Source organism: Saccopteryx leptura, chromosome 12 (genome assembly GCF_036850995.1).
Source record: "Saccopteryx leptura isolate mSacLep1 chromosome 12, mSacLep1_pri_phased_curated, whole genome shotgun sequence".
Lineage (NCBI taxonomy): Eukaryota > Metazoa > Chordata > Mammalia > Chiroptera > Emballonuridae > Saccopteryx > Saccopteryx leptura.
The window spans coordinates 43,685,329-43,707,134 of record NC_089514.1 but is presented as its reverse complement, the minus strand read 5'-3'; the positions used below and the strand labels follow the sequence as shown (position 1 = coordinate 43,707,134).

At 39.1% G+C, this 21,806-nt stretch overlaps 1 protein-coding gene across 2 annotated transcripts in view; it reads right to left on the bottom strand.

The window, feature by feature from the left end:
• The window catches only part of RELN (reelin), a 649,217-nt gene that overhangs the window by 176,847 nt on the left and 450,564 nt on the right, over nt 1–21,806 (bottom strand). For both annotated transcript variants that reach the window (XM_066354462.1, XM_066354463.1), the window contains exons 21-22: nt 2,707–2,899; nt 1,812–1,924 (exon numbers count right to left, since the gene is read on the bottom strand). In XM_066354462.1, coding sequence (XP_066210559.1) covers nt 1,812–1,924; nt 2,707–2,899 — 306 coding nt within the window. The remainder of the gene's footprint in view (nt 1–1,811; nt 1,925–2,706; nt 2,900–21,806) is intronic.

Below are 21,806 nucleotides of genomic sequence, written 5' to 3'. Positions count from 1 at the left end.
TATTGTAATAGATGTGCTTGGAATGTCATTGAAATTAAATGTCTTGATTATATTCCCAGTATAGACATAAAAAAGGAGGATGTTAGTGAAAGTGACAACTTGTTATACAAAGCATGAATAGAGTATCCAGAAAATTGCTCACAGTTGGATATAAAAAAATCTATGGAAATCAAATTTCAAGCATCCAACTGACATAATGATGAATTCTTAAAAATAATCACGAAGGCATTCTTATATAATACAGTAGTAATTCAATCTTCAACTAAAGAATGTATAATATAGTAATTCTAGGTTATTAGTCAATTTTTTTTATGTAGAGCCTAACTTTTATATAAAATAATCTAAGAAGGGTTTATTTACTAATTTCCTCTTTATAAAAGAGCTGTTGGAAAGCAGATACCATAGAAAATATAATTCCTGCTTCTTATATGATTTTTCTATTACAAGAATGATAGTATCTTACAGTTCTAGAACTGTGAGGGACCTTTAAGATCAACTAATGAAAAATCATTATACTTGTAAGGAACATGCTTGAAGAAGTTGTGAACAGTTAAAATAATGTGGTTAATTGATCACTGGCAGAGACATACTGATAACTCAGAGGCCTTCTAATTTCTAGTCCAAAGTTCTTTCTTTGGTGAACTCATCCTGTCCCATGGCTTTAAATAGTACTCATAGTGTTTAACTCTTCAGCCCAAAGCTCTTTTTTAAGCTCCAGATTAATAAGTCTAATTGGCTTTTTGAAAGTTCTGCTTGGGGGGTAAGTATCTCAAACGTCACATCACAATTAAAGTACAGTAGGCACATAATGTGGTATGAGCTTTAGGTGTTACAACATTTATATGTCGTACGATGTTATCACCACAGTAGATCTATTGTAGTAACCACGTCGCTGTGCAAAGTCATTATGCTATTATTGACTATATTCCCCTTTACCTTTTATCATCCATCAAAAACAGAACTCTTAATTTCTTGCCCCAAATCTATTCCTCTTCCAGTCTTTCCCATCTCAGTTAGTGGTACTACCATTCTACAATTTTCCCAGGTCAAGAATTTAGAAATTGTTTTTTATTCCTTTCTATCATAGCCCCATAAAGTTCATCAGCAAGAGCTATTCAAATAACACATATTTCACCAATGATGGCCGTTTCCATGTCTGCTATAATCATACCTCGAAATACCTAAACATCAAATGTCTGAAACTCCCTATCTGGTCTCCCTGTGTTCACTTTTTCTCCTATCACTTCTTCCTCACGCAGTGCTCAAAGTGATCAATCTAAAATGAAAACATCTAACATCTGTGTGGAGGGGATGTGTTTTTCTCATTCACATTATCAAATGCTTAATTTTATCCCTGGGTACTTAGGCTTCTGCTTTCTGGGAGATAATTTTTATTGTTACCAAAAGAATGTGAATAGAAAAGAAAAAGTGTATATTAAGCTTTTGAAATAAAACATAGGGCTTAACAAGAAAACAACCTTGCAATCCAAACTATCTTGACATAGAAGTTTTTAGATTCTTGTATCAGTCCCCTGTATGTGTTAACCGTAAAGGATAACGCTCATTGAGTTCTCCCATAATAAGCAAAGTTGGTGTTAGAAGGAAGGTCAGAAAAATCTAGGACAGTTTGAAAACCAAATTTCATTAACTCTATTTTTCAAATATTCTCAGTATAAAAGGAAGATCTGGGTCTTTTTATGACAAAACTATGAATGATCTTGCCATTGTGCTTAATGTTTTTTCTTATTCAACTTACACTAACAGAGATGGTAAACATTAGCGTGACAGCCATATCTAAAAATGTCTCTCACCAAGTTTTCTGGGGAAGAAGCACTATAACTCTTCTCCACTGTGTGAACTCACTGGCATGGTAGATACTTGCTGATGTAAACTCCTGACAACTCGGCATACTTGGAAGGCATTCCTAAAAGAGAGGCAGGCAAAAATCAAACAGCTTCTATTTCCTCCAGGGGCAATGTTGTCCCTTACTCCTCATAAGTGAAAAAGATCTGAGAGAAATCTAATGTCATAATATTAACCATTGGCAATAAGAATGCAATCCATGATTTTTTCTTTTGTGAAGCTAAAATATTTGGGAAATAACAGAAACAAGATGCTACAATGGAATTAAATGTCTCCCAAATCTCACATGTAAAAATAGAAATGGATTAAGATCTAGTTTTTGACCTGTTATTGTTAACACTGGGATTTAGTAAAGTACTCTATTTTACTATGATATTTATACACGTATTGCAACATCAGATTATCAGTATGTATATATAAAGAAATACATTTTATTCCAAGAAACTGAACCTGTGCATTTCTTTTTTTGTTTTTTTTAAGGTAAGAGACACCATATTCTTAAGGTCTACCTACAGGTAGAGAGACTTAGAACAGATAAAGACATGCTATAGGGAAAAAAGAAACACAAATTTATAGAGGAAGAGGGTTAGAGAAAATAATATTCAAGACACCATGCTAGAGTATCCAGCTCTGAAGTAATTCCCATTTCTTTTTCATTTTCAATTACCCTTTAGTATCTGATAGGACAGAATGTGACATCCTTATAATTTACTGCTTACTTTATTCTGTTATAAGTAACATTGTACTTTTTCAACCAAATAAACTTTTAGAATTGCAATTCTTTGCTTTCTATGCAAAAAGTAAGAGGCCACCTATCACAAGCTTCAGAGAAAAGAGACTTACTTCTTGGACGAGGTGCCAGGTGAGGCCGTGGTTGGTTGAATACTCCAGTTTCACCTGGTTGTCCATGTGTGGAGTGTATTTCTGTCCACAGCCCATCACCAAACTGAACTGAATCATATAGGATGCTCCTATCTGCATTGATTGGGTTTCCACATAGCGCATGCTTGAGGCAAGTTTAGAATCTCCTGTAAAACTGAGAGAGAGAGATGGAAATCAGAAAATTAAGAACAGCAATGTATTAAGGGAAACTATATTTAAAAGACTACCTAGAGTTGTCAAATGTACTTGAAAATGGGTACTCACCTCACTCACACATTGCTCAGGAATATCAACCCTTTGACTCATTAATCTCATTTCTTGGAATCTATCCTAGGAATTAATCCTAAACTCAAAGTCAATTTTATAAAACATGAAATCTGCTAGTTTACTGATAACGGTAATTGGTAACCACTTCAATGTCAAACTGTAGGGAAAATGTAATGCTTAAGTAAACTGGTATAGCTACTTGACAGATTATCTTTATTTCAAATATTTATAAAGGTAATTAATCAAATTGACAGGCATATGATAATTAAGTTTTAAAAAATCCGCAAAATTATGCATAAAGAAAATTCACCAGATATTTTCAGTGGCTGTGTTTGAGAGTGGGACACATTTTCACGGCAGTTAATAAGAGTCAATGTATAATTTTTAGAAATATGACAAAATAAATCAACATAGAACAAAAATACTATTAAGCTATATAAGCACAAATTTGTCAATATATTTTCAACTAGGCAAAAAATTTCTCTGTGGGAAATAAGTGCTTTTAGCTTCAAGGGTTAAATACTCTTTCTTGTGCCCTTTATGAGAAAGGTAATAAGAGGTAGCCAACCAGTCTTCTTTTGATGTTTAAAAATAATTAATTTCACAATCAGCTCCTTGTAAATTTCTCCCTGCTGAGATGGTTTGGTGTCCTCTAAATTCTACAAAGAAACGTAAAAAATGCTATATTTTATAAATATTGCCTATACCTACCTTCTTCATGGTTACATATTAACCACGAACTTGGAAGAAGAGAGGAAGTAGTTAAACCTGAGGAGAAGTATGTGCTCTATGAGCTATCTCGAGTTTTTAAAGGTACCAAGACACAAAGAATGAAACGATAAAAATTACATAAAAGGACACGAGGCAAAATGAGAACAGCTAAATAGAGATAACATTTTTTACTTAGCATGAATATCTCCATCAGGAGTGGTGGCAGATGTTGTATAGGCGGGTCGAGTTGCCACCCACAGTCTCTCTTCTAGTTTAGGTAAACGAGGGATTGACCTATGTCCACCAATGAGTTCTCACCAATGGGACGTAATTGATACGGGCTAGCTGGATTTACTCATTTAGCTTTAGTGTAAGTCTTTTAAAAGATACAGATAGACCTGGATGGCATGCCTGTTTACCTATTGAAGTTACTGTCTTCTTTCCTCCCTATTGGGGCAGCAGGCATCTTGGGACAATAATGGAACAAACACACAGATGGAGGTCTCTCAACTGAGATGGCAGAGGAGAGAGATGAGAGAACCTGGTTCCCCGGGGGCCTTGTTAGGCTGCTACCAGCCCTGGACCACATATCCTTGAACTGCTTGTTACAAATTATAAATAAGACTCTTCACTTTTGTTTGTGCCATGGTCAGTCTTTTCTTGTTGGTTTTGTTGTAACTTAGAGCTGAATGCATTTCTAACTGCTACGCCTGCCATACGTCATGGTACTGTATGATACTTACCCTGATGTCTTCATCTGAAGCAAAATCACACAGGAAAAGCAGATGTCTATGTTTAAAATCTTGACCATTTGCAGCACAAGTTTACTCGGTTTACAGTTTATTTAAGACTGGCTGAAAGCCAGTGATATTAGGTCTATTTCTTTCCTTTTGAATACTCTGATGTTCATACTCAGCTGGAGTTTTAGGGGAATTTCACACTGTCATCTTTTAATTTACAACTGCTCTTTTTTGCTGCTTTAAGTAAAGATATGTTTATAAAGGCAAAAATAAAGCTGAACTTCTCTTTCATAATCATAGAAATGGAAAAGAATAGTACACATTCATATTTTAGGGAGAAATTCTGAAGACGAATGCTCTGGGAATCAAGAAGCTTAGTTTTATTCATGCTGATTTGCAAGATAAAAAATAAAGGAACAATAAAAGAGCTCTTGCGTCTAACTACAAGATTTAATAAGAGAATGGGTATAATTCCACTAGGACAGTGCTTTTTCTTTTCCATCTTCCTGTCTTCTCATTTCCACCTTGCAGAAGGCTCCTAGGCTTTCTGGTCTGATTCTGGTAAGATGATGACACCACATGTAACGCGAGTCTCTGTAGCTCTACACGTGGTCCGCAGTGCAGCTCTTCTGCCACGTGCTTAATCCCAAGCATTGCTGAAGCTGTCTTCCTGACCAGGCTGGAAGCCTCTCCACATGGAAAGATCATATTTTGTTCATCTCTGCATCCCCTAAAGCACTTAGAACCTTGTGTATGTTACAGAAGCACCTTGTGCTGGTGCAGGACTCCACAGCTTTCCAACAGCTGGATTTATCCCCTTTGATCTTTAAGTCAAGACCATCTGAAAGACCAGCAGGGATCCTTACCATTGTGTTATGGAGAAGGAAGACCAAGAGGCTGAGTGGCTGGCCCAGGGTCACACAGTTACTGAAAAGCTAGAAACTAGGCCTTCTGATTTCTACTTTGATATCCTTTCCACTATGTCATGGCTAGGAAGGGCACTTAAAGAATGTTAAATAAAACGAGCCCATGAGAGAGGTCTCTCAACTGGGGAGAAGGCAACTTTTACAAAACTGTAGTTACTTAAATGCTGTAATGAACACAGACAAGGTTCCGAGGGAATCCTCATTTAAGGAAATCAATCTTCCTTTCAGCCATCTCCAGAAAGAAAGCTCTTTATAGGAAGGGCAGAATCACGTAACCAAAGTGAACAGGGGTGTGAGTTCTGCAGAGCTACCTCCAGAAAACAGAAGAGCAACAAAAGCTGTTTTGGGTTTGAGATCTTTCAGAAGATTATTCTACAGCAGGGCATGTGAATAAATCTAATCCTCTCTAATACCTTGTTGGGGTTTTGTTCTTGTAATCATCATAGAAATATATACTAGAATTGACAGAATAACTTGATATTGTGGAATTAAAGGTGGCATTTTAATTCATTTGTTATTTTTACAGTATTATATCTCAAAACAGAAATAAGCATATGATTTTAGTGGGTTATATAAAATTTTATTGGAAAAACAATCTGATAATATAGAAGCATTTTTTAAAAAAGTAAAAATTTGCAACTCTACTACATAGAGATGATTGCTGCTAAAATTTTGGTGTTAAGTACTTTCAGACTTATACACAAATACACACACATATGCACTCACTTTTCTTTCTTTTAATGATTTAAAAAAAAATTATTGATTTTGAGAGAGAGAGAGGCAGGCAGACAGACAGGAAGGGAGAGAAATGAGAAGCATCAACTTCTAGTTATGACACCTCATTTGTTCATTGATTCTCATATGTGCCTTGACAAGGGGGGCTCTAGATGACCCAGTGACCCCTTGCTCAAGCCAGCAACCTTGGGCTCAAGCCAGTGATCTTGGGCTCAATCCAGCAACTTTAGGTTTCAAGCCAGCGACCTTTGGGCTCAAGCCAGCGACCGTGGGTCATGTTTATGATCCCACACTGAAACTGGCAACTCTGTGCTCAAGCCTGTGAGCCTACGCTCAAGCCAGCGACCTCGAGGTTTCAACCCTGGGTTCTCAGCATCCCAGGTCGACACTATTGTTCGTGGCATTGCCTGGTAGGTTCTATTTTCTTTTTACAACTATTGAATTGCTATCTTTCTATATGGAAACAATATAGTGATGCACTGTCATTTTTAATGAGGATAAAACCAATCTCCAATTATGAAAATCTTTGAAGGTTGCTTCCATCTTTCATTGTATAAACAATGCTTTTAGAATATGCATCTTTGTACAATTTGTGTGCTTGTCCAATTATTTTCTTAAGATAAAATTTCAGAATCCAGATTTGCATGGTCAAATCAAATTTTAAAATTAATACTTACTGCCATGTTGCCTTCCAAAAATCTTGTACCAAATGACGTTTATTAAGACCATTAATAATGAGCTGCCCATTCTTACCACGTGACAGCACTGAACACTGACAATATTTTCATTTTAGCTACTCTACGTACAGTCTTTTACTATACATATTATTATTAAAGAAGTGAAAATGTTATTCATAATTATTGGTATTTACAGTGTGTGTGTAGTCTTTTCATGTATTTGGCCCATTTTTTTAAAATTGAGATTTATCCTTTTCTTACTTATTTGTAAGAGTTTTTCACTCACTGGCATGTATACTCTGTCATATATGCTGCAAACATCCCCTCTGCTCCCAATTTGTTGTCATGTTTGTTTCAGGAAAGCCCCATATCTCATTATAAGTTTAAAATTTTCAAGTGGTAAAAAAGAATTTTTTTAGGTGGTGGAACACGTGACCTTTACCGTCCCTTGCTTTTGGTGTCATGTGTTACTGGTATTTATTGAAATTGCCTCTGAGCCCAGTTCATAATTGTTTTTGGAAATATCCAATGGAAACTGAAATATATATACATATCATATATATATTTCACCTGTAAGGTTATCTATTTAATCATCCTTGTTAATTACCACCATATATTTGTATAGGTCCTCACTTATTACTGGCTTCTTGATCCATCAGAAACTTAAACAATATTAAAGTCACTCTCTGAATTATGGTTGTTGTGATTTTCTCTTTGTAATTCTAACAGGTTTTACATCATACTCAGCATACTATTTCTGGCATTCAGTGTGTAGAGGATTGTGCCGTTTCATCTTCCACTAGACTTCTATGCCTCATAGTTCGGCCTCTGTTACTGGCCTATAGCCCCAGCTTCAGCCTAGAAGAGTTTAGTGGAGCTAGGGGTGAGGGAGTCACTTAACTTTCACTCACTCTACTCTTATCAATACTTTTTCCTCCAACACCAGTTCTTTCAGAGGCTCATTCAAGTTTCAAATTTCATGAATGGCATTTTTTCTGTTACACTGATCACTTCAGTGGGATTTTGGAGAGACAGTTAAGTACAACATGTGGGTTTAACATACCACATTCTATGACAGGCTGATTTATGAATGTCCCCTTGGTTTCCTTACTATATTCTCTCTACCAGTTTCTCAACTGAACTAATTCTTTACATAAGAAATTTTCAGATACCAAATTAATTTTATTACAATATTTTTTACTTGAGTCATTCAATCTCCACAGCTTCAAACAAATTTGGAATTTCTGTACATAATGCATTTTGTCATGTATTTATTCAATACTTCATTTAAAAATCCTGATGGATTTCTAAGTGCTACACTATTTCTCATTTACCTCAGTGAGTTGGCAACTGAAGATATTTTAGACTACATGTACTATTTGGCATTTATTTCAGGCCCTTTCATACATCTTGCCCTAGAACCTGCTTTATTTTGCTTATCTTTACTATTCCTATTAAAAGTACACAGTCTAGGCCCTGGCCGGTTGGCTCAGTGGTAGAGCGTCGGCCTGGCGTGCGGGAGTCCCGGGTTCGATTCCCGGCCAGGACACACAGGAGAAGCGCCCATCTGCTTCTCCACCCCTCCCCCTCTCCTTCCTCTCTGTCTCTCTCTTCCCCTCCCGCAGCTGAGGCTCCACTGGAGCAAAGTTTGCCCAGGCACTGAGGATTGCTCTGTGGCCTCTGCCTCAGGCGCTAGAATGGCTCTGATTGTGGCAGAGCATCACCCCCTGGTAAGCATGCCGGGTGGATCCCGGTCGGCCATGCGCGAGTCTGTCTGACTACCTCCCCATTTCCAACTTAAGAAAAATACAAAAAAAAAAAAAAAAAAGTACACAGTCTACAATCTTTAGCTTCTTCATTCTCATTTCCATTTTCTCAGTTTAGAAATTTACACACAGTTCTTGAAGTCAGGACCAGAGTCTTTTTTTAAGTTAAATAAACTCTGAGGTCATTAAAAAGCATAAGTTGCCCTGGCCGGTTGGCTCAGTGGTAGAGCATCGGCCTGGCGTGCAGGAGTCCCGGGTTTGATTCCCGGCCAGGGCACAAAGGAGAAGCGCCCATCTGCTTCTCCACCCCTCCCCCTCTTTCCTCTCTGTCTCTCTCTTCCCCTCCCACAGCCAAGGCTCCATTGGAGCAAAGTTGGCCTGGGTGCTGGGGATGGCTCCATGGCCTCAAGTGCTTATGGTACATTCTATGGATAGACCACATATTAAGGCATAAAATGAGTCTCAACAAATTTAAGAAGAGTGAAATCACATCAAGCATCTCCTCTGATCACAATGTCATGAAACTAGAAATCAACTACAATAGAAAAACTGAAAAACATTCAAACACTTGGAAACTAAACAGCATGTTATTAAATAATAAATGGGTCAACAATGAGATCAAGGAAGAAATAAAAAATTTCCTTGAAATGAATGAAAATGAGCATACAACAACTCAAAATCTATGGGACTCAGCAAAAGTAGTCCTGAGAGGAAAGTTCATAACATTACAGGCATACCATTAGAAGTTAGAAAAAGCTCAAATAAACAACTTAACCCTCTATATATCCCAAAAACTCAGAAACATTGATACGTAAAGACACATGCAGTCCCATGTTTATTGCAGCATTGTTCACAGTGGCCAGGACATGGAAACAACCAAAAAGCCCATCAATAGATGACTGGATAAAGAAGATGTGGCACATATACACTATGGAATACTACTCAGCCATAAGAAATGATGACATCGGAACATTTACAGCAAAATGGTGGGATCTTGATAACATGATACGAAGCGAAATAAGTAAATCAGAAAAAACCAGGAACTGTATTATTCCATACGTAGGTGGGACATAATAGTGAAACTAAGAGACATTGATAAGAGTGTGGTGGTTACGGGGGGGAGGGGGGAATGGGAGAGGGATAGGGAGTGGGGAGGGGCACAAAGAAAACAAGATAGAAGGTGACAGAGTACAATCTGACTTTGGGTGGTGGGTATGCAACATAATTGAATGACAAGATAACCTGGACTTGTTATCTTTGAATATATGTATCCTGATTTATTGATGTCACCCCATTAAAAAAATAAAATTATTTAAAAAAAAAACAAAAAACAAAAAAAAACAACTTAACCCTCAAACTAAAAGAACTAGAAAAAGAACAGCAATTAAAGCCCAGGTGAAGTAGAAGAAAGGAAATAATAAAAATCAGAATGGAAATAAATGACATAGAGACTAAAAAACAATACAGAGGATCAATGAAACGAAGAGCTGGTTCTTTGAAAAGGTAAACAAGATCCATGAATCCTTAGCCAGACTCACCAAGAAAAAAAAAAGAGGACTCAAATAAATAAATTAGAAAAGAGAGTAGAGAAGTAACAACTGACACAACAGAAATACAAAGGATTATAAGAAAATACTATGAAGAATGGTATGCCAAAAAATTAGAAAACATAGGTGAAATGAAAGAATTCCTTGAAAAACATAATCTTTCAAAAATCAATCTGGAGGAATAAGAAAACCTAAATAGACCGATTACAACAAATGAGATCGAAAAAGTTATCAAAAAACTCCCAACTAACAAAAGCCCTGGGCCAATGGCTTTTCAGGCGAACTTTACCAATCATTCAAAGAGGAACTAACTCCTATTTTTCTCAAGCTATTTCAAAAAATTCAAGAGGAGGGGAAACTTCTAAGCTCCTTTTATGAGGCGAGCATAATTCTGATTCCAAAACTTGGCAAAGACAACACAAAGAAAGAAAACTATAGGCTAATATCCCTGATGAATTTAGATGCTAAAATTCTCAACAATATATTAGCAAATCAGATACAGCAGTACATGAAAAAAATTATACACCATGATCAAGTGGGATTTATTCTGGGGAGGCAAGGCTGGTACAACATTTGCAAATCAATGTGATTCATCACATAAACAAAGGAAAGGAGAAAAACCACATGATAATATCAATAGATGCAGAAAAAGCATTTGATAAAATCCAGCACCCATTCATGATTAAAACTCTCAGCAAAGTGGGAATACAGGGAACATATCTCAACATGATAAAAGCCATCTATGACAGACCCACAGCCAACATCATACTAAGTGGACAAAAGTTAAAAGCAATCCCCTTAAGATCAGGAACAAGGCAGGGGCGCCCCCTTTCACCACTCTTATTCAACATAGTCCTGCAAGTCCTAGCCACAGCAATCAGACAAGAAGAAGAAATAAAAGGCATCCAAATTGAAAAAGCAGTAACACTATCATTATTTGCTGATAATATGATACTGTACATAAATAACCCTAAAGTTGCAGTCAAAAAACTACTGGACTGATAAATGAATTCAGCAAAGTGGCAGGATATAAAATTAATTCTCAGAAAACAGAGGCATTTTTATACACCAACAATGATCTGTCTGAAAAAGAAATTAAGAAAAAAATTCCTTTCAATATTGCAAGAAAAAAATAAAGTACCTAGGAGTAAATTTAGCCAAGGAGGTTAAAGAGTTGTAGTCAGAAAATTATAAAACATTGATAAAAGAAATTAATGTCAGATATGAACAAGTGGAAGCATATATTGTATTCATGGTTAGGAAGAATAAACATCATTAAAATGTCCATATTACTGAAACCAATTTATAAATTCAATACAATTCTTATTAAAATACCAATGACATACTTCAAAGATATAGAACAAATATTCCAAAAATTCATATGGAACCAAAAAAGAACACATATAGCCTCAGCAATCTTGAAAATGAAGAATAAAGTGGGTGGTATCACACTTCCTAATATCAAGTTATACTACAAGGCCATTGTACTCAAAACAGCTTGGTACTGGCATAAGAACAGACGTATAGATCAATGGAACAGAACAGAGAACCCAGAAATAAACCCGCACCTTTATGGAAAATTGATATTTGACAAAGGTGGTAATAGCATACAATGGAATCAAGATAGTCTCTTTAACAAATGGTGTTGGGAAAATTGGACAACTACCTGCAAAAACAAACAAACAAACAAACTAGACCAACAACTTACACCATTCACAAAAATAAACTCACAGTGGATAAAAGACGTAAATGTAAGTCGTGAAACCATAAGCATCCTAGAGGAAAACATAGGCAATAAGCTCTCCAACATCACTTGCAGCAATATATTTGTTGACTTATGTCCAAGGGCAAGGGAAATAAATGACAGGATAAACAAATGGGACTATATCAAACTAAAAAGCTTTTGCACAGCTAAAGACAATATGAACAAAATAAAAAGACAAATCACACAATGGGAGAACATATTCAACAAAATGTATAAAGAACTTGTAAAACTAAACATGAGGAAGACAAACAATCCAATCAAAAAATGGGCAAAAGAAACGAATAGACAGTTCTCCAAAGAGGACATACAGATGACCAATAGGCAGATGAAAAAATGTTCAACATCACTAATCATTAGAGAAATGAAAATTAAAACCGCAATGAGATATCACCTCACACCAGTCAGAATGGCGCTCATCAACAAAACAACATAGAGTAAGTGCTGGTGAGGATGTGGAGAAAAGGGAACCTTCTTGCACTGCTGGTGGGAATGCAGACTGGTGCAGCCACTATGGAAAACAGTATAGAGATTCCTCAAAAAATTAAAAATGGATCTGCCTTTTGACCCAGCAATCCCACTTTTAGGAATATATCCCAAGAACACCACATCAATGATTCAAAAGGAGAAATGCACCCCCATGTTTATGGGAGCATTATTTACAATAGCCAAGATCTGGAAACAGCCCAAGTGTCCATCAGTGGATGAGCACATTAAAAAGCAGTGGTATATATATTCAATGGAATACTATGTGGCCATGAAAACGAAGGAAATCTTACTTTTTGCAACAACATGGATGGACCTGGAAACTATTATGTTAAGTGAAATAAGCCAGGCAGAGAAAGAAAAACACCATATGACTTCACTCATTTGAGGAATCCAATGAACAATGAACTGAGGAACAGAATAGAGACAGGCGAGATCAAAGGGACCAGAGGGAAAGGGGATGATAGGATGAGATGAGAGCAGAAAAGCAAATCCTGGGGGGAGGGCGCTGTGGGGAGGAGGGCAATGGGGATGTGGTGGGGAACAAGGGAGAGGGGGGAGGTGTTTGGGGGGACACTAGAGTCTATGTACCCCCAATAAATTAAAATAAAAAATAAAAAAAGTCTGAGCCCTGGCCAGTTGGCTCAGTGGTAGAGCGTCGGCCTAGCATGCGGGAGTCCCGGGTTCGATTCCTGGCCAGGGCACACAGGAGAAGCACCCATCTGCTTCTCCACCCCGCCCCCTCTCCTTCCTCTCTGTCTCTCTCTTCCCCTCCCGTAGCCAAGGCTCCATTGGAGCAAAGTTGGCCTGGGCACTGAGGATGGCTCTGTGGCCTCTGCCTCAGGCGCTAGAATGGCTCTGGTTGCAACAGAGCAATGCCTCAGATGGGCAGAGCATCGCCCCCTGGTGGGCATGCCGGTTGGATCCTGGTCAGGCGCATGTGGGAGTCTGTCTGACTCCCTCCCCGTTTCCAACTTCAGAAGAATACAAAAAATAAAAATAAAAAAATAAAAAAAGACGTCTGCAGGTCCATCTTCAGCTGTCACCAACTTTTATCTCCTGCCTGCGGAACTAGCCCAATTCTTCCTAAGTCTAGATGCCAAGTCTAGAAGCTAATTCCAATAACTTTTTTAAAAATGTAATTTTTAAGTTTATAAAAATTTGTTGGTAAAATGAGAGTATTTCAACGATTTCTCTCCAGTTTAAGGTGAATCTTGAATGCCCACCTGACAGCATTTTTAGGAAATGTTTAGCAGCTGGAGTAAACTGTGTTAAAAAACAAAAAGAGTATTTATCTCTGCTGGCTAACAGTCAGAGTGGGGGTTGGCACAAAACAGTCAGAGCTGTGGCCCCGAAGAGAAAGGGAGAAAGGAATTCTGAGGGACAAGGAGGGGCCCAACTGTCAGAGGGTGGGGAGTAAAGATCCTGGGAAATCACTTTCAAGCCCTGCGGTGCCTGCTTGTCTCGTTAGGAACCTGTGGACATGTGTGAACAGTGGGTCCTTTTCACCAACAATACTTTTCTGTCACTTGGGAGGAGAAGAGTCAGAGGAGCTTTAGTTGTTTCTATTAATAACGTCAAGTCATCTCAGATCTTCAGTTATCCAGAAACTCCTTAATGCTATCATAATTACGGTGACTCCATATTCACTCCAGAGTCAAGTCTGGTTGACATGAACTTGCTCAATACACATTTACACTATTTATAATTGGAAAACACTATTTATAATTGGAACTTCCCTTTCCAACATACTCCTGTTGTCCTGCTCCTCGCTTCCTTTCCAAAAGGAACACGGGCTCAGGTAGCTAGGCCTGACAGAAAATATTTAACGTGGAGGGAAGAGGTGAGGTGAGGGAGAGAATCCACGAGGAATCATTAAAATTCTATTTCTTTATTGTTCTGACTATGTGCACTTGCGTTCACTATTTAGCATGAACTCGAGCAGGGCTACTTTAAGACTTTTATAGGACCTTGATACTTTTAATATGAAAACCATTCACACATCATAGCAAATATATTAAAATGTACTCATGTTTGGCATTAAACATGTACATTTTATTGCAAAAACTTTCAAGTGGATTTTATAATTTTGTCTTTAAATCTTACTTGGCTCCTAGTAATGCATGTCATATACATTAAGGCTGTGATTACTCAGCATACTAAAAAAAAATTATTTTCAAAACATGAAATTCTATAAATGTTTAAATTTAGCAATTAATGAAGCTGATGTATGTTATGTTAATATCTAATTATAATTTATTAATTTTACTTTTGTGATTTTCTTATCATTTTTGAGACTATTCATTTTTCCAGGTCTTGGACTTTTTTTCTAGTCCCATAGAAGGCCTAGAGGCCCTGGCACTGCACCCAAAATGGCTGATGAAAGAACTTTCTGGAAGAAGTAGAGCCAACGCGAAGGTGCTGGGAGAGGAGAACATGGCTTGTTGGAGGGGCAAGAAGGAAGAACGGCGTGTCTGGTGGACTGCCTGGCAGGCAGGAGGCAGGAAGGGCTGGCTGGGCCAGGCGACTCGGGCCCTACTGGGGACACTGTCCACACAGAGAAGCTGTCCCTGCCTATTGTATTTTTCTTTCAACAAGACATCCAAATCATAAATGTTGATTTCTCTTATTAATTTGTTTAGTGGTATGTTCTCTTACTTCTGAAATATCACTTAGCTGCTCAGTCCAAAGGGAGACTTTTAGGGAAGTCCAACTTTGGAGAAACAAATGACTCAAAAGTCAACTGTCTGAACACCAACAGATTATGAGTCTCGGAACAGTCATTTTTTTTTTTTTTTGGTATCTATTTATTTATGAAGGTTTTTTTTATTGGCTGATTCTGATAATTCTTATTAATATTTTTAATTGAATTTATTGGGGTGATACTGGTTAACATAATTATACAGATTTCAGGTGTCCAATTCTACAACACATCCTTCTATACCATATTGTTTGTTTTCTCTCCCCACAAGTCAAGTCTCTGTACATCACCATTTATCCCCCTATACTTCCATTCACTCCCCCCCCACCACCTGCAAATCCCTGCAGTGTTGTCTGTGTTCAGGAGTTTCTCTCTTTTTGTCCTTTTTTGCTCAATCCCTTCATTACCCTCATGCCCCCCGACTCCTGACAGCTGTTAATGTGCTATGTATGAGTCTGTCTCTATTTTGCTTGTTACTTTACTTTGTTTATCAGATTCTACATTTAAGTTAAATCATATAGTACTTGTCCTTCTCTGACTGGGAACATAGCCATTTTACCAATTCCTTTGGCAGGTCCAAGGACTTTGTCCTCCAATGTATATCTTCAAGTTGTCCATTTCTCCAGTGCCATCATCCTGTTTCTAGCACCATGACAAACACAGACAGAGAGTACGATTAGCTTCCAAGCTGAGCTCCTTCTATTGCTTCTCCTTTCATCTTCTAGCATCTATTCTCTATATAGGAGCTACAGTTGCCTTTAAAATATAAGTATGATCACATCACTCCTTTGCTTCAAATTATCTACTGGGTTCTCATAACACTTGGAATAAAACCCAAAATCTTTATGTTGCTTTCTAAGGCTCTTAATATTCTAGGTCCTTGTCTGCCTCAGGGCCTTTGCCCTTGCTGTTCTGTCTATAATGCTTTCTTTTTTTTTTTATTTTTTTATTTTATTTTATTTTATTTTTTTCATTTTTCTGAAGCTGGAAACAGGGAGAGACAGTCAGACAGACTCCCGCATGCGCCCGACCGGGATCCACCCGGCACGCCCACCAGGGGGCGACGCTCTGCCCACCAGGGGGCGATGCTCTGCCCATCCTGGGCGTCGCCATGTTGCGACCAGAGCCACTCTAGCGCCTGGGGCAGAGGCCACAGAGCCATCCCCAGCGCCCGGGCCATCTTTGCTCCAATGGAGCCTCGGCTGCGGGAGGGGAAGAGAGAGACAGAGAGAAAAGCGCGGCGGAGGGGTGGAGAAGCAAATGGGCGCTTCTCCTGTGTGCCCTGGCCGGGAATCGAACCCGGGTCCTCTGCACGCTAGGCCGACGCTCTACCGCTGAGCCAACCGGCCAGGGCTATAATGCTTTCTTTACACACTTCTACATGGTTGTTTATCATCTTTCTGGTCTCTACTCTATGCCTCCCAGGAGGGCTTTCATGACCATCCTAACTAAAATAGTGTCATTATTGGTATCTACCACTTAACATTCCATTCCCTTATCTTCACAGCATTTACCAATATTGTAGATAGTATTATGAATTTGCTTACTTGTTTACTGTTGTTATTACCTTCTAGAATGTAACCTTCACAAAGGACTTTTCTATCTTCATCTCTAATGTCAACTGCTATACCTCCGGCACGAAAAGTGCCTATAGCAATCAATAAACAGTTGAATGTATAAATTAGTTTATCAATGAATACAAAATTAAAGGAAAAAGTTCTCATGATGAAAAATAAGCTCTATTTTAGAAAGTCACTTATCAACCTGTTTAGGGGTATATGCAATGGGAAATATTCTTTTTGTAGTTGTTGAAAATGATAAGTGACTTTTCAGTTTGTCACTCAATATATTTATATTATTTGTCTGCTAAGCTTCTTAGAACGATCACTTACTGTGAAATCTAGTTGAAGTGACTTCAACTAGAAATCAGCTCACTCCACCTGACTTCCTTTAGCAGCACAATTTAAGTTGATTAACTGTTCTTTTTAATAGTCTTTGTAAAAGACTATAAGCAAGCCTAGGCTTACTTATAAATTATTTAAAGTAACAAAATTTCTATAATTTCTATGTAAGTTATAGATGATGATTAATTGAAAAATACTAAAGAAATTTACTTGGCTATTATTTTTATTCCACAGTTAGGTTAATCTTACAAAAGGATAGTCAAAAATTTGTTTTTCTGGAACCCAAGGGCTCAGGATTGCCTAGTTTCAGCTCCTTTGGCAATGTTTACCCATGACGATTCCTTATATTAGCATCAGGCAAACTCTTTGGCTAGCTGCATAAGACCAGTCCAAAGCAATAAAAATTTGCATGTAGTAAAGGCTCTTGACGCTGAATGCCTTCAAACACATATTCCTATTTTAAAAAAAATTAACCAAAAAGAAGGAAAGGTTAAAAATGTTTGGCCCACTGCTTGCTACATGTATATTAGACCCTCCTGTGGGCCTGAATGTTCCCCCGAATGCATGGTAGGTCTGAGCAAGCATGAGTTCTGCAGGTGCCTCCCCAGAGCAGTAAGGAAATCTTGTGTTATCCATTACTACACTTTATTACTGACTCCTCATGGTTCTTATAATGGAGGAGTGCTGAGGCTACAACTCCTCTTGTACCTAGCTTAGTGCCTGCTTTATAGCTCCTCTTGTAAGTTCTGCTATATTATTCTATAACTATTATATGACAGTAAATTACTGATTTTTTTATTTCTTTTTTTTAATTTTTTTTATTTTTCTGAAGCTGGAAACGGGGAGAGACAGTCAGACAGATTCCCGTATGCGCCCGACCGGGCTCCACCCGGCATGCCCACCAGGGGCGACGCTCTGCCCACCAGGGGGCGATGCTCTGCCCCTCCGGGGCGTCACTCTGCCGTGACCAGAGCCACTCTAGCGCCTGGGGTAGAGGCCAAGGAGCCATCCCCAGCGCCCGGGCCATCTTTGCTCCAATGGAGCCTTGGCTGCGGGAGGGGAAGAGAGAGACAGAGAGGAAGGAGGGGGGGTGGAGAAGCAAATGGGCGCTTCTCCTATGTGCCCTGGCCGGGAATCGAACCCAGGTCCCCCGCACACCAGGCCGACACTCTACCACTGAGCCAACTGGCCAGGGCCGATTTTTTTTATTTCTTAATAGAGTCACAGTACTATTTCCTACTTTTGATTGAAAGTGAACTGTATTTAATTTATATAATGAAATAAAGAGGCTTTCTTTTTAGGTGAGAGGAGAAGAGATAGTGAGGCAGGCTCCTGCATGCACCCCAACTGGGATCCACTTGACAAACCCCACCTGGAACCGATGCTTGAGTATCAAGCTATTTTTAGCACCTGAGGTTGTTGCACTCCAACCAGTACCCAAGGTCATGCTCGAACTAATCAAGCCACTGGCTGTGGCAAAAGAAGAGGGAGAGAAGGGGGAGAGAAAGGAAAGAGGAGTGGGAGGTCAAGCAGATGGTCACTTCTCCTGTGTGCCCTGATAGGGAATTGAATCCAGGAGGTCCGTATGCTGGGCTGATGTTCTATCTACTGAACCACTGGCCAGGGATGAAATAAAGAGGCTTTTAAGATGTTTTTAGCCTGAGATTCTCCTTCTAGGTGACTCTCACTTCTCATAAAATACACAAATTCTTCTCCTTTTCTATGCTTATAGATTCCCCATGAAATATGAACATATAGTTTTGAACACCTTGAACACATAGCTGTTTGGCTACTTCCTCTGACTCAGGCCTTCCACCCTGTAGATTTGCTCCTCTTTTTTACACCCCCCCTTTCCTACATCTGCAGAGCTGATAGTGCCACATGGAGCTGGTGTGAAAAAGAGGCTTCCAAACAAACTCCTCCCCTCTCAATATCATGTATCACATCATCTTTCTTTCTCACTGCTTCTGTCATTCACAGCCGATTTTACACCTTGAATGTTGCTTTTTTCTTTATTCTCTACTTCATAGCTTCCTTTAGGACATTTATCTTACTAAAAGCAACCCTAACAAGACTAGTGCTAGTGATTTATTTCTATAAAGAAAAAAAAAAGAATTTTAATTAAAAAATCAGACACTACAAGAAATGAGTACTTTCTACTTGTATGACATGGAAGTCCCTAGGAGGCCCCTTCACTGCTTCTGCACTTCCCTCTAAAGCTTCTTTAGTCAAGTCTGCTTTTTCTTTTTTTTTTTTTTTTTTAAAGCTTCTTTTCTTAATAATTATTTTTTATTTGTCTAAGAATTTTCTTTTTTTTTTTAAATATTTTATTTATTGATTGATTTTTTAGAGAGAGAGGAGTGAGAGAGACAGAGAGAGAGAGAGAGAAGGGGGAGGAGCACGAAGCATCAACTCCCATATGTGCCTTGACCAGGCAAGCCCAAGGTTTCGAACCGGCAACCTCAGTGTTCCAGGTCGACGCTTTATCCCACTGTGCCACCACAGGTCAGGCCAAGTCTGCTTTTTCTTAAGCACCATTAAAGATATAAAACATCTACAGCTTTCTTATATTACCTCATTTTTTACTTTATTTTTTTCCAGTTTTATTGAGATATAATTGCTATATCCCACTGTATCAGTTTTAGGTGTATAACATTGTAACTTGATATATGTATATATTGTCAAATGATTATCACAATAAGTTTAGTTAACATCCATCCTGTCACAAATGGTAGAATTTCCTTTTTACAGCTGAAAATTTTTACACTGTATAAAAATATCACATTTTTCTTTATCCATTCATCCATCAGTAAACAATTTATTTCCAATATTCCTTGTTCATGGATAGGAAGAATAAATATAGTTAAAATGAATATATTGGTGACGTCAGAGAAATGGCGCCGTGAGGAGCGCGACCGACAAATTTCCCCGAAATTTCAACAAGTTCATCAACCAGAGACAGAAAAATCTATCCTTGGAGCATCTGGGAGTTCCACACACTGAAGGCGAAGGTAGGATTGAGCGAAAAATTGACTAAATATATAATCAACCCTGAAGGAAATAAGTCAGACAAAGGAACACTCTGCCTTCCTCACTAACCTGAGCAAAGGCTGCTTTCACTTGGAACTGAGAGTTGGGAGGAGCAAGGGGTGTGGAGGTAGCTAGGCTGCGGCACGGACGTTTGTTCAAGCCGAGGAAAGAGTATGCCTGTGCTGAATCAGCCCACGCCATGAGCAACCGCACGCGCCGCAAGCAGCAGCTGCCAGTGGAGCGCGGGGAGTGCGCCAAAGCGAATTTCCCTACTCCTGAGCTTCTCTGGGCGGGCGGGGCGCCTCACACAGCCATTCAAGCTAACAATCAAGCATCGGGGGAGGGATGCGGGCAGCTTGCAGTCCTTCCTGGAGCAGATCAGCTGATCCAATCGCTGAAATTAGCTTAACCCACAGTCTGCTCACCTCCCAACTGACCTACGTGGCTCTAATTGACAAGATCTCTCTCAGTTCAGTGATCTAAGACAAGAGGCATGATATTTTTTAGTGCCTCTTGCTAAAGGGGTGGGGGCAACTTCTGATTGGCAGAGCTTTCATACTCAGGGATATATGCTAAAAAGAGGGACTTGGCAGATGTTAAGACCTCCTGTACTGCAGGCAGCGACTAGGGCATCTTCTTCCCAGCCAAAACAGGTTACAAACTGTGGAAAACCTGGGGAGAGTGGTCCCACAGAGTGCTAGGTGTGCTGAACAGGCCTGGAGGCTCATAGAAAGTCACCTTGAGAGCAATTGGCTCCCAGCCCCGCCTGATTACGCTGGCGGCTCTGACTGCTAAAGCCTTACCCAGAGCCCTGCATTGAGTGGGGATAGAGTGGGGATTTGCCAGCTCTTTGAGCCTCTTACTATCCAGGCAGAGGCAGTGGCAGCCTCATAGCTGGATCATCAGGTTGCTAATTCAGGAAGGAGAGACTAGGAGAGAGGCTCCAGGAAAACGGACTCTCTAATTGTTGGATCCTGCAAGTGCTAACAAGCCTTGACTACCAATGAGACTGAAGCCAACTATATGATATTGCCGTAGAATCTCATCAACTGCAAATCCCTACCTAAGCATGACACAGGGGCAGAGCCTGGGGTACAGAGTCACCGACCAGGAAGAGGGAGAGGAAAGAAAAAGGAAGAAGTTAACCTCTCAAAATCAAGAAAAATCCACAGACTTTATAACTTGTTACACTATTTTTTTTGTTTCTTTCATCTTCTTGCCTTTATTATTATTATTTCTATTTCTTCCACTTTGGTCCTTTTATTCTCTGCCCATCTTATTCTTTCCTCTTCTTGGACTACACTACCCATAAGTGTGACATTTTATTTCTTTTCTTCTTCTTTACTCTCCATGAGGGTTACACTCCAAAACCCTTAACTCTCTCTCTCTTTTTTTCTTCTTTTCCTTTTCCCATTTTCTTATTTCTCCCTCTCTATTAGTTTCTTTTCTCCTTTTACTTTTCCTCTCATTCAATCCTCAATCACAAACAATTTATTTAATTTAGGACTCAAGTTTTTTTTGTGTGGCATTTTGGGTGCTTTTTACTTCACTTTTTAACTCATTAGCATTACTCCCAACCAAGGATCTCCATTCTATTTAGTTTTTTTTTTTTCTTTTTATCTTTTTTTTTCTTTTTCTGAAGCTGGAAATGGGGAGAGACAGTCAGACAGACTCCCGCATGCACCCGACCGGGATCCACCCGGCACGCCCACCAGGGGCGACGCTCTGCCCACCAGGGGGCGATGCTCTGCCCCTCTGAGGCGTCGCTCTGCTGCGACCAGAGCCACTCTAGCGCCTGGGGCAGAGGCC